This window comes from Zootoca vivipara, chromosome 12 (assembly GCF_963506605.1).
Source record: "Zootoca vivipara chromosome 12, rZooViv1.1, whole genome shotgun sequence".
Taxonomy (NCBI): Eukaryota; Metazoa; Chordata; class Lepidosauria; order Squamata; family Lacertidae; genus Zootoca; species Zootoca vivipara.
Genome location: NC_083287.1, coordinates 16,975,628 through 16,988,405, shown reverse-complemented (window position 1 = coordinate 16,988,405; position 12,778 = coordinate 16,975,628). Strand labels below are relative to the sequence as shown.

Sequence of the window (12,778 nt, the reverse complement as noted above, 5' to 3'; positions counted from 1 at the left end):
CACATGGAGAGGCGAGCGCCTGAGCGGGAGACGCGCTCTCTGCAAAGCTCTGCACTCACTTCATCCGCCCGACGGGAAAGCGAAGTGGGGAAGAGAAAAAGAGAAAAAACCGAAGCGGCTCTTTTTCTCTTCCCCACTTCACTTTCCCGTCGGGCGGATGAAGTGAGTGCAGAGCTTTGCAGAGATCGCGTCTCCCGCTCGGCCACATGGAGAGGCGAGCGCCTGAGCGGGAGACGCGCTCTCTGCAAAGCTCTGCACTCACTTCATCCGCCCGACGGGAAAGCGAAGTGGGGAAGAGAAAAAGAGAAAAAACCGAAGCGGCTCTTTTTCTCTTCCCCACTTCGCTTTCCCGTCGGGCGGATGAAGTGAGTGCAGAGCTTTGCAGAGATCGCGTCTCCCGCTCGGCCACATGGAGAGGCGAGCGCCTGAGCGGGAGACGCGCTCTCTGCAAAGCTCTGCACTCACTTCATCCACCCGACGGGAAAGCGAAGTGGGGAAGAGAAAAAGAGCCGCTTCGGTTTTTTCTCTTTTTCTCTTCCCCACTTCGCTTTCCCGTCGGGCGGATGAAGTGAGTGCAGAGCTTTGCAGAGAGCGCGTCTCCCGCTCGGGCGCTCGCCTCTCCATGTGGCCGCACGTCTCTTTTGCTGCTGCCGCGTAGAAGCGGCTGGGGTCAGGACTCAGGAGCGCCCGAGCCAGCGGCCTCGTCTCTTCCTCGCCATGCCAAGGAGGCCTGCCACCCCGCCGCCTGGCACGGTGGGACGCTCCTCCTGGTGCTGCTGAGCGCTCCGTCCGTGTTGCTGGGCGCTCCGCCCGGCGCTGCTGCGCGCTGCAGCAGCCGGTTCCAGGCGGCGGGGAGGCAAGCTGAAATCACTTCAAACGGCGTTTTTAAACGCCATTTTACCTCCTGGTTCCAGGCCCCCAGTTGGCAGGCATGGGGGTATGTCTTATTTTCAGGGTATGTCTTATATTTCTCAAATGCTTAAAATTGTTGCCCTGGCTTACTTTTTGACTACGTATTAAAAAAGGGGAAACACGGTACTTTTCAGGGAAATTTTAAAAACCTGGACCAAAAACCGAGGAGAGAGCTCTCTCCTCAAATAGCCTTCCTGGAATAGAAATCACCTGCTCTGCAGAAGTAGACAGAGAACAAAGTGAGCTTATTAAGAGCAGGGAATCAGAGCACAGCCTCCTGAGAATAAGTTGTTTATGTATAGAGCAGGGATGTGGCCCTCTCTTAGACTCCATCTCCCCTCCACCCCAGCAAGCATGGCCAATGGTGAGGGCTGAGAGGACTTGCTGATGACATCTCTCCATAACAGGGTACCAGAGAGAAAAGATTTATTTAAAGGGCACAGGCAGTTTCTTAAAGAAGTACTTTTACTATTGGCATGCTCTACCTCCAGATGTTTTGGACTACAATTCCCATCTTCCCCGACCACTGGTCCTGTTAGCTAGGGATCATGGGAGTTGTAGGCCAAAACATCTGGAGGGCCGCAGTTTGGGGATGCCTGACCGACCTCAACACATAAGCCCCATCTACACCATACATTTAAAGCAGTATCATACCACTTTAAACATTCATGGCTTCCTCCCCCGCTCCCCAGAATCCTGGGAAATGTAGTTCATTAAGGGTGCTAAGAAGGATTAGGAACTCCCTATTGCCCTCTCAGAGCTACAATTCCCAGAGTTCCTTGGGAAGAAACAAAAGAAAACCCAGATGCAATGGAATCCTCCTTTTTAACTCCATGCATTCCTAAAAAGGATCCCCCGCCCTCATGTTTACACACAGCTTGAAAGCTACTGTTCAAAAATTAATTTTGAATATCTGAATATTAAATTTTGAGTCTTTTCAAAATCAAATGAATTTCAATAATAATGAATAAATTAATAATTACAGCCTGCCGTTACAAAATGGCTAATGAAAAATACCTGTTGTTTGCTTGACTGGACATTTAGTAGTGCCAGAAGCCTTTTAAGGTCTGAGTAATCCCTAGGAGAAAACATAAATCAGATGCTTATTAACAACACATTACACTACCTTATTTCATGAGGAAGTAATCTAAATGAAATAATATTGACGTTTATATTTCTACAGCATTGTATCAAGCATTCCACAGTATTGCCTCCGCAGTCTGCTCTACACACCCACAAATTGTATAGGCTTCTTAACCACCAATTGTTTCTGCCAAAGTGAAAAGGTCTTGGTGACCAGAGTAACAGTCACCATGTACACAGAGCGATTCAGATTAAACTATTCTGTCTGGCAGCTGGTGCAGATTCCAGAGAGTCACTGCTGACATTTAGCGAAAAGCACAGTACCCTTGAGGTTTGGTATCAGTTGCCTTGTCTGTGGTCTTCACCTTCTTGTGTTGATCAGGCATTGTATAACATCAAGGCATCAGGATTAACACATCATGCCTCTGAAGAGAAAACAAATGTAAAAATGTTGCTTTTTCACTTGACAAGTGAAGGGCAATACCAGTAGATAACCTGAGTAACTGGAGAAAGAGATATCTACAGGAAAGAAAACAGAGAATACATAATAGGTCCAGAGATTAAATAAATCAAAAGAGCATACCCTTCTACATTTCTCCAATGAAAATAGGGACATCCTATTCCATTAATATTATTAATACCCCACCCATCTAACTGGGTTGCCCCCGGCACTCTGGGCAGCTTCCAACATATATAAAAACATAATAAAACATTAAACATTTTTTTAAAAACCCCTATTCAGGGCTGCCTTCAGATGACTTCTAAAGATTGTGTCTCCTTGGCTCGTGGGTCGCATAACTCCATAACCTCCAACATTTCTCTAATGAAAATAGGGACGTCCTAAAGAAAAGCAGGATATTCCAGGATCAAATCAGAAACCGGGATGGCTTCTGTAAATCTGGGACTGTCCCTGGAAAAGAGGGACACTTGGAGGGTATGAAAGAGCTGTTTTAGCTTCTCTTAAAAGCTGCTGCTTACGAAGTGGGATTCTTCACCTTTGTTGTTTTTAACCACAAATCCACATGCCATATCTCAAATCGCTTTTGAGATACTTCTCACTTTCAAATATGGTTTGTCACACAGCATGTGCATGTCAAGGAGAAAGTGAACTGATGTTCAAGAACTTAATCGCAAAGTTGAGTGGAATGGAGCTTTCAAGATCATGGTCAAAATATGCACAAAGTCTAATTTCTTTGGATTCCATTTCAACAGCTGGGGAAGCAGGAACTAAAAGATGAATGGCCTGTTAGCAACCACCTATTCTATGCTGACTCGTTTCCATGTTTGTTTGTACATTCCAAAATGATAAAAAGTTCTCTTTAAAAAAAAAAAAAGATCAAGGAAGTGCTGACACCTGTTCCTCAAAAGCCTTGATAAATGTACTGACATATATAAGATACTATGATGTACAAATTTAAAAATATGTGCTTTTTCTGGGGGTACTCAAGAGTACACAGTACTGGCACTCCTCCCTCAAAGTAATAATAATAATAATAATAATAATAATAATAATAATAATGTATACCCCGCCCTCCCCAGTCAAAACCGGCCTCAGGGCCGCTGAATGTTAAAATGTTAGAAGTGTGGCACTTACTGTAACAACTTTATGGTGTGTACTAGCACCTTTTTTTCAATAAAAGGCACAAATAATAATAATAACAATAGTGTTTCAAGCTAAATATGAGACAGAACAAACCACGCACTGCGTATGTTCCAAAGCTAAATCTGGCACCGAAAAGAGATCCTAGCGGCTCTCCCCCGCCTGCTCTCCGGGGGCCGCTGGGAATTCCCATCCAATCATAAATTATGGGATGGGAAACTCCACAAAACGCTGCGTCCTTCGTTCCTCCCAATCATCCCCCTCCTCACTCTACTCACTTCGCACAGGGAGGGGCGACGCCCTGGATTCCCGATCTCTCTGCCCCTCCCCAGTATGCAGATCCAACGCACCTCTCCGTGTATTATTTTTTAGGATTCTTATTATTATTACAGCATTGCTATTTTTGAATCCGAGCCAAAAAAGACCAACCCCCCCCCCGGCTGGACGAGCCAACTGACAAACGCACCAGCCAATGAAAGCGCGCCTCCTGCTAAACGATCGATTCTTTCGACCAATGGCGAGCCGTTGTGAAGGCGGCGGCGCTCCAGGGGAGACGGATAACGCCGCTGCTGCTGTTGCCATAGGAACGGGAGAAGCCGCTCGGGGCTCCCAGTCCCGTAGTGGAAAGAAACGACTCTCGCGCTAAATTCTCAGTAGGCGCGGTGACGTCACCGAGCGGCCTTTTTCTGATTGGCTAATGGCGGCCCTACCTCTGCAAGTACCCGGAAGCGGGCAGAAGGGGGAAAGATTACCGTATTCACCCAAAAGGTGGAGAGAAACAGGAGGCTGGCGCCACGTCGCTTGTGGTTTTGTTTGGAAGACAAGACCCAATCCAGAGTCGGAGTGTCTAATTCCATTACGAATTTTTATTGAGCATGTACAGACTGCTGCTTCACATCCAGTCCTCTCCAAGAGGTCTTTAGATAATATTTTTAATTATAATTAAGGACCGCAGTAAAAAAAATAGGGCTGTTTTCTAACCTAACTTATGTAGCAAATTAGATGTACTGATTTGGAAGAGAGGAAAATGAATTTATAGAAAACAGCAGCGACGATACTCATACATGGTACATCTATACTGAAATTTTATTTGCTCCAAATCGTTGAAACAACCAAGTTAAGTGGCCTGTGATTAGCTCTCAAACATATTGAGGAGCTGTAAAGATTATGCTTTGGAATACATGTGGGAAACTTCACCTTCTGAATGACCAGCTTCCAAATATTATACTTTAAATATGGTATGTGTTCCAGTTAGCTATTCTGTCTAAACAAGATGTGCAACTATGCAGATGAGATTCCTGCATTGCAGGGGATTACACTAGATGACCCCCAGGATCCCTTCCAACTCTACATTAGAATTCTATTCTATGGCACTTCATACCACTCCCCAACAGATCCCATGATGTTGCCTTGTTGCGGTTGGAGGCATTTTCTCCTTTTGTGTCGTGCATTTTAAATGGGACTCCCCTTTTTATTTTATTTTGAAGTTGAAGGCACCTGGGGAGCCTTTTCGGAATAAGAGGGGCTCCAAGTAAATGAATTTAACGTACCGTATGTTTCTATAGAAGCACAGGACAGCTCCAAAGCAACATAGCCAAAAGACTTCTCTTCAGGGCCAGTCCACCCATGAGGCAAGGTGATGTATGTCTCAGGCAGCAAATACCACAGGGGCAGATCTGCCCACCGCAGAATGTACTGCCTGCTACTGCAATGTGCTCCTTGGTGGCCAGTGCCACCTCTACAGCGGCCTCTTGGCAAATAGGTAATGCTGCTGATCTCCTCTCATCCTTGTTCCTGATGTAGATCTTCACTCACCTCTTATTCCTTGGTGCACTATTTTGTGATACATCTCAGGTGCCAATTGTATTGGGCTGGCTCTGTTTCTCTTGCTCAATTTCAATAGAGTATAACCTACAGCCAGAATAGAATTGGCAAGACTGAACAGAACCAAATCTTACCACAGAAAGAGCAAAAACATACAATATGGATAAAGCTGCAATATCTAATATTTATCCAGTTATATTGCGAATCTCTAGACCACTGCTCAACTCTGATCAAGCATCTCTTTCTGACCCTTTACATTGTAGTTTTTATTAATTTCTCTTTTTAAAATGTAATGTTTTCCTGTTTCCTTTTTAGCATTCTGCAAAGCCCAATTACTGTACTAACCTTGTCTCCTCTTAATAGGAAGAATCCGTGCATACTGCTATGGCTTCACCCTCAAATGCTGGCATACTTTTGTATGCCAACAAAATTATCTGGGTGCCAGTTACAAATAAGGCAATGGATCTGCTGGAATTCAGGGCAAGATAGAAGGGAAGAACAGCATCATCTTGTCCCATACAGTTCTTTAAAATCTGAGTATTTGCAGGGCAGATGTAGGAAGGAAGCTGCTTCTTCCCACTTACCTTGATCCAATAGACACAGGGCAAGAAAACAGAAAATATGTATTTCCCCCCTCCTGACTTTTCTTGCTTTTGCTAACATGGGAGGAAGAATCAGGTGTGCAATATAGGAGTGTACATTTCAGCATACCTTGTGAAATACCATTCCAGTAAATGTCTTTTTCGGTTACGTACCAGTAAACGTAAATCTGCTTTCTAGTGTCACTAAGAAACAAAACTCAAGTTCTCAGTTGCTTCCTCTGAGTTTTATGACAGTAAACAGGATAGAACTAAAACCATTATTGCAGGGGAAGAGCATAACTTGCCCCATCGCTCACAAAACTGTCAACACTGGGAAAAGATTAACCTACCTCAAGCCTACAATAGCTGCCATTCATTCCTATGAGAAATAGCAAAAACTCTACTCTTGGGATCCTTGAACTGTATTGGTCTTCAATTCACTACAACCCCTGCCTACCACAGTGATAGGATTTTGACCGTCTAATAATATAACACAACGTCGATCCAAAAGATACCTATTGCAGCATTATACAGTGGTACAATTTGTAGCATCGTTTTGTAGACTCACAGCTCTTACTGGCTGGTTGTGCAGTTCTTAAACACATGGCAAGAACTTCACTCTAAACTAGACTAGCTAGATAAAAATTAGAGCACCAGAGAGCTTTCATGTATTATATCAGTAACATTAACCCTGCAGAACTAAACAACAGTTATTAAAGATTAACCCAAAACGTTAAATTCAGTGGCATTTTATTGCTTTTTGTCAACTTTTTGAAACATTACAAAAAATAGTTTTCGCAACATTCATTAAACAAATTATAAAGGCTGGATTTTTCACAGTACATGTTGGAGAATTTTTTTGTAGGCATTATATAAATTAATAAAATATTGTTTCTACATTTGGAACAGTGTTAACTTGCTTTGGATTTTATTATAAAAGGAAATGTTATATGCAATTAGAAAACTGTCATAAAAACTGGAATAAAGTGTGGAATCACACTGCAAATCAAAGAAAATGTTTTTGTTCAGCTCTGAACACTGGAAGACACACTTACACAACAAAGCATCAATAACAAATGGGAAATGTTACAAAGGAATTTATCTCCTGACTAATAAATTGCATTATAAAAACCTGGCATTAAATAAGTTACTCCAAGACTGCCAAATAGTGACAATATGTACTAAATATGAAAAACTTTATTTTCACACCAATTGCAACCATTTTCCTATAATTGACAAATTTACTAAAAAGATTTAAAATAAAAAACTGCAAGTAGTAAAACCACAAGACAATTATTTTGTATTCAGAATACAAGTATATATTGACATACAACTATGTGCCTGTACATTCACTAAAATAAATGGTTCTTCACAACATTTGTACTGTATTAGGTAATGGATGGCACCTATAATCAATCATTCTAAAAAACCATTAAATTACTGACCAAACTTAAGAAAAGCAAAAGCAAAATACATTCAAAATGTTGTGCTAATGATCTACAAACTCTGAACTGGTAACTTCAAACACAATGTATAAAACATATGTATAATACATAACCCCTTTAAACAATGCATACCAGTGCATTTTGGTTTTGCATTTCATCTATCCGTGACATTTTTTACACTTGGAACTTACTTTTACAATGGGCACATTTTACAAGACTACTGTACATAGAGATAAATGTGTTTGAAGGGGGGGGGAGAGAAATGTTCTGTTGGATGCTAAATGACTGACATGCTTTGTACACTATCTTGCACATTTTTGTTGATTATCTTGATAATCTGGAATAACCTGCCTTAAACACGGTTTGCAGCATGGAACACTGCAAACTAAGCATAATGAGTTGTTTGTGCATATCTAGAACAGAGTTTTACAAGTTCATACACAAACTAAAAACACCGGGTTGTTTAGATTCTATTGTGACACTAATGTTCTTTACAGAAGATGCCAGTATTAAAATGCAGACATCTTTCCTGTAAAAGTTTTTTTTAAAAAAAGTTAAACAAAAAACCAGAATAAGCACATTTCCTGGGGTGGCTCTGCAGCCTTTTACACAGTAAACTAATTTGCTCCCCAGGAGGCAACCAAGGTATCTAAAAAAGTGCTCAACTATTTAGTCTACTGGTTTAATGGAAATATACTGGCTTTAAATTAGGTTCCACCCTAAGGTGAATCAGTGCACAGTAAAGTTTACTCATTTACACCTTTTAAGGCAACATTTATATCTAGGTACAGTAAAAGTTCTGTCCTTCACTGTCTTACTTTAATACTATCCTTTTTTTTAATTATGGAGAAGGAAAGAACGTTTATACAGTATAATAAGCAGTAAATAACCTAGATTTTACCACTGGAATTCTCAGCATGTCATCAGGATTTAATATGCTATCAGATGTGTAAGATAACATTAACAAACAACATCGAAACAATCAATGTAAACTACATTGCAAGTCATGGTTATGCCTGGCACTGTATAATATTTTTACATAATTAAAATAAATATTGTGATTCTAAGTAGTTTTCAGATCTTTGCTTAAGTTACCAAAATTATTAACCCTTTGGCACTGAAAAGTTGATACGAACTGTTCAGCATTATGGAATTATAGGCTTAGAAAACAAAGGGTTAAAATTCAAGACAATCTGTTTGGATCTTTGCAAATTACTACCCACAGTAATTTTTCAGTAATGGAAGACGAGTGTGAATAACTCTGAAAGCTACAGGCATGATTGTTGTTGTTTTTTTTACTGTACCAAATAGAACACATTTGTTTTCAAACGTGATTGTTGAAGATGTTGAACACACCTTTTGTGAAAGAGATGGGGTAAGTGACAGGTGGTCATGATTTTCAAATAAAGAAAAAGTGCATATTTTCTGAAGGCTAAGGCACAAGCTACGTGAACATCCAGGAATGAACATTATAGCTATACTCTTACCAATAGCAAAGATAAGCTAATCTGATGGTGCTGAGGCATCAGCTCTTCTGTTTACTGACATGACCCTTATCCCTACATGTTGATTTAATAGGGTTAACTTTTTCTTTGAACTGTGAATACATTTAGCAGCATTTAAAAATAAAATAAAATAAAAGGAAATGCCACTGTTCAAGTAAATCTTAAGTGTCAATTCCATAGGTTTCTGTTCCCATTACTTGCTCTCATTTGTTTCAGGTCACTAAGCACAGTTGCTTTTGCTAAGCCCCACAATTTGCTTTTCTACTGTGGGACTTATTCACTCCTCTGGTTCTGCCCTGAAAACAGCTTTTTCAAAAGCAGTCAACTGCATGGTACATGAATTTGCTCTTCAGAAAAGTAAAATGTTCCACTGGGTGCACCAAGTTACTTTCAAGATCCAACATGCACTTCTTGCCATATCCCCAGTGAAAAGTTCTGTGGGAGACATGCGCAAATTCTTCTTTTGACAGAAAGCACAAAGAGAGGTGCAAATATTCATTATTGACCGAAAATAAGTTATGTGGCTTCTATTACAATTGTGAGCAATGTCAACAACTAGACTTCTTTGCAAGGTTTGAGGATCTTAAGTTTTCATATGAACAGCATTCTTCAGTAACAAGTGGTGAGGCAGTTTGCTAACAGGAATTGCATGCTGCCAGGCAATCAAGGAGGGAAAAGAAAGCACATTCTTAATGGGAAACTTTTGGGAGGTAGTAGTGATGATGGACTCCACTAAGAATCTCTGCTAGCATGAGAGGTCCATATGGACTTGAAGCTCCTAACCAGTCAGTAACTATACGTTTTATGTTTACATCATCCACCACTTCCAATAGTGGTCTTTAAAGACCTATTTGATCGTTCCACTGTGGTGATTCCTACCAATGAATGGCTTCACCAGTTGCTGCCATTTCACTTTTAGAAGAATTGGTTACTGTGGGCAAGATGAATGAAGTCCATGCTGGCAAACAGATACTATACAGCTGCAGTTCAAGCCTTAAGTCCTGTGCATTTCATCAGGACAGATATACAAAAGTGCTTGATTCTGCCACAGAAAGAAATGAGCATTAATATTCTGGTGCAGGGATGGGACCTCCAGATGATTTATTTACAACTTCCATCATCCCTGACTACTGGCCATATTTGCTGCAGATGATGGGAATTGGAGTCCAACCATGACAGGCGGGGTCAGTCCCCCGCATCCCTGTTCCGGTGTGGCTAGCAATTTATACAACTGACTTCAGTAAGAGGAGATAATAAAGCAATATGCTTTTAAAATTGAAGACCTTGCATGTTTAATTTGCCTTTTAATTTGAACTTAAATAAAGTTGTTATATTCCTTCAAATGCATAGAGATTAATGTATTGCACAATCCTCACACCTTGATGCTAAACACAGTGGCTCCAGTTTAGGGGCCTTCTTCATATGTGTGGGATTTTCAGATAGGTACCATGAAGATCCAGCAAATACAAGATCTTTCCTTGATACAGGGTATAATTTCATTTGCACATCCTCCACATTGCAGAAGCTCTGCATGCACAGCTTTGGACCCTGATTCACTGCCTTAAAAATTAAGCACCAATTGACGTCAATGCAACTTACTTCTGTGCATGGCCTAATATTTTATAAGCAAGCTGCAGTTCCAAACATATTGAGTGGATCTTGAAACACTCAAGCAGAACTCTGTTCATGCAACAGGCTCTCCTAGCTCCTTCCCCCTGCTCTAGGCCCTGTGGTTGCCCAAAGCATCTCCTAAGGGCCAGTAGACTCTCTAGAATGTAGAATGGGGTATGGGGGCAGCAGCTGGATGAGGAAATGGAATAAATTCAGCTGGGTTGCCTTTCACAAGTGGAAGTGTTTTTTCCCCTCACATAAATGTCTGGATCCAAGCCTTCCAAGTAATAGCATTGAGATACTGAGTTCTATTGATTGAGTCAGGATTGGCTCTGTGATTGCTAACTTGCTCTGTCTTCCATCCTCTGTGAGGCACACTCCCTCCACCCTACATGTTGGCTGCTCTGAGTCTGTGTGGGGCTGTTCGAAAGCCCTTTGTTTAAAAGCAAGATTCCAGTGCAAACCCTCTTCTGAATCAGGAATCCCCTGCTCTCACCACTCTGAATGTATTTTCAGAGATCAATTAATATTATGCACATGCAGGAAAAGGAAACAAACTCATTGGATAATTGAAGTCTGTTAAGCTTACATTTTAAATCAGGAACCTTAATTTGGAGCCTACATGTGTATTCAAATCTGCAGACCCTGTATAAATAATGCCTCATTAATTTCAATGGAGGCAAAATAATCTGTATACAAAATATGCACTATGAATAGGTACTGTGGTATCCATGACTTATGGGAACATGGGAAAGGCAACAACACTGTGTTTAGTGTTATACTAATTTAGGACTAATAAATCATTCTCACAGATAACCATTTAAATCCTCATAAAACAGCAACATGAAGTGAGAATGGGCTGAAAATAAAGTCATTTATGAAAGGGCATTGGGGGTTTTTTTCCTAGGGAGACTGACATTTAGAACATTTTGCAAACACCCAAACAGTAATTGCCTGAAAATTTGACATGTACTGCAATAAATTATAAAAACTACTACATACTAGAAAGTTATAAACAATGCAACCAATACTTCACAATTAAAGATGATTTGACATGCAATGCATGTACTGATAACTAAAAAGAATTTTTAATTTTCCTATTTAAAAAAATGAAAAACATTCCACTAAAAATAAATATTTCCAGAGTGGACATCACTTCTATCTTGTCTGAAAGTCTTGTTGCTGTGCATACAGTATCCATATCTCTCGAATTTCAGTACTTGAAAGAAGAGGTGAAGTCACCCTTTTACAGTATATCCTATAAAATAATATATACCCTTGTTCACTTCTATAATGAGGTTTCAGCATCTACATACTTTGTTTCAGGAGTATTTTCCATGTCTATTTTCACACACTCTTCTTTTTCAGAGCTGTTAAGAACAATTCACAAGGTTAGATGAGCCAAAGAATATATATAACACACTCAAATTTTATCAAATAGCACCTGTATTTCATGTATCACATATAATTTTTTATTATGAACATGCACATACACACACTTAAGTTAACACATTTCAAGCACATCAGAAAAATTTAACATGGATTCAAGATTATTCTCTTAGGGTTTATGGCTTGAGTGCTGTTTTTCGCTAAACATTTAAGCCATTTTCAGCTTTTCTTCCTATAGATGCATGTGTATTCCATATAATTGCAATAAACCACCACTATTATTTGACTTTAAGGCTGCAGTTCTATATCCAGTTAATACGATGGTGCTTATTTTCAGGTAGACATGTAGGACTGCCATGTAAGGTCAGTGACAGACTAGGCAACATGCATTTAGTCTGGATTCAGAAGCAGCCTGAACCTGAACCTGCCTAATAATTCTAAGTTCCTATTATATGTGAATTCACAGGACATTGACAAATCACAGGGCCATTGTGCCAGCGCAAGAGGCTGCTTCACCATGGAAACATGAAGCTGAGTTCTGAGCAGACAATCATCTCAGACCTATAGTTAGCCAGGCATATGTCAAGAAGCTCAGACTATGAAGTGGGTTCTTAACTATGGTTAGCACAAACCATGGTTTCATGTTACATCTGAAACCAGCCGTAATGTCATCTTCTGTCCATTATCCAAAAAACCAACTCCAGTTTAATCAAGAGCCTTATGCTAATCCATTATTTTTTCTTATTCTTTGACCATTGACCCTCATAACATGTAAGCAAACTGAGCTTTTTTAAAAAAAGTCTTATTTGGGCATTAAGGGTATAAATA

The 12,778-nt window shown here is 40.4% G+C and overlaps 2 protein-coding genes across 12 annotated transcripts in view; both read right to left on the bottom strand.

The window, feature by feature from the left end:
• The window catches only part of NEK10 (NIMA related kinase 10), a 110,572-nt gene extending 106,305 nt beyond the window's left edge, over nucleotides 1-4,267 (bottom strand). For 4 of the 5 annotated variants that reach the window (XR_004693485.2, XM_035130104.2, XM_035130103.2 and 1 more), the window contains exons 1-3: nucleotides 3,874-4,003; nucleotides 2,320-2,420; nucleotides 1,930-1,990 (exon numbers count right to left, since the gene is read on the bottom strand). Coding sequence is in view for 4 of the 5 variants with exons in the window: in XM_035130104.2 (XP_034985995.2) it covers nucleotides 1,930-1,990; nucleotides 2,320-2,381 (123 nt within the window). In the remaining variant the exon portion in view is untranslated. Of the gene's footprint in view, nucleotides 1-1,929; nucleotides 1,991-2,319; nucleotides 2,421-3,873; nucleotides 4,004-4,061 lie in introns of those variants that run through there. The other variant, XM_060280658.1, reaches the window with a different exon arrangement.
• A 2,466-nt stretch (nucleotides 4,268-6,733) lies between these two features.
• The window catches only part of SLC4A7 (solute carrier family 4 member 7), a 70,858-nt gene continuing 64,813 nt past the window's right edge, over nucleotides 6,734-12,778 (bottom strand). For 6 of the 7 annotated variants that reach the window (XM_035128762.2, XM_035128764.2, XM_035128763.2 and 3 more), the window contains one exon: nucleotides 6,734-11,931. In XM_035128762.2, coding sequence (XP_034984653.2) covers nucleotides 11,850-11,931 — 82 coding nt within the window. In that variant the 3' untranslated portion in view covers nucleotides 6,734-11,849. The remainder of the gene's footprint in view (nucleotides 11,932-12,778) is intronic. The other variant, XR_009558376.1, reaches the window with a different exon arrangement.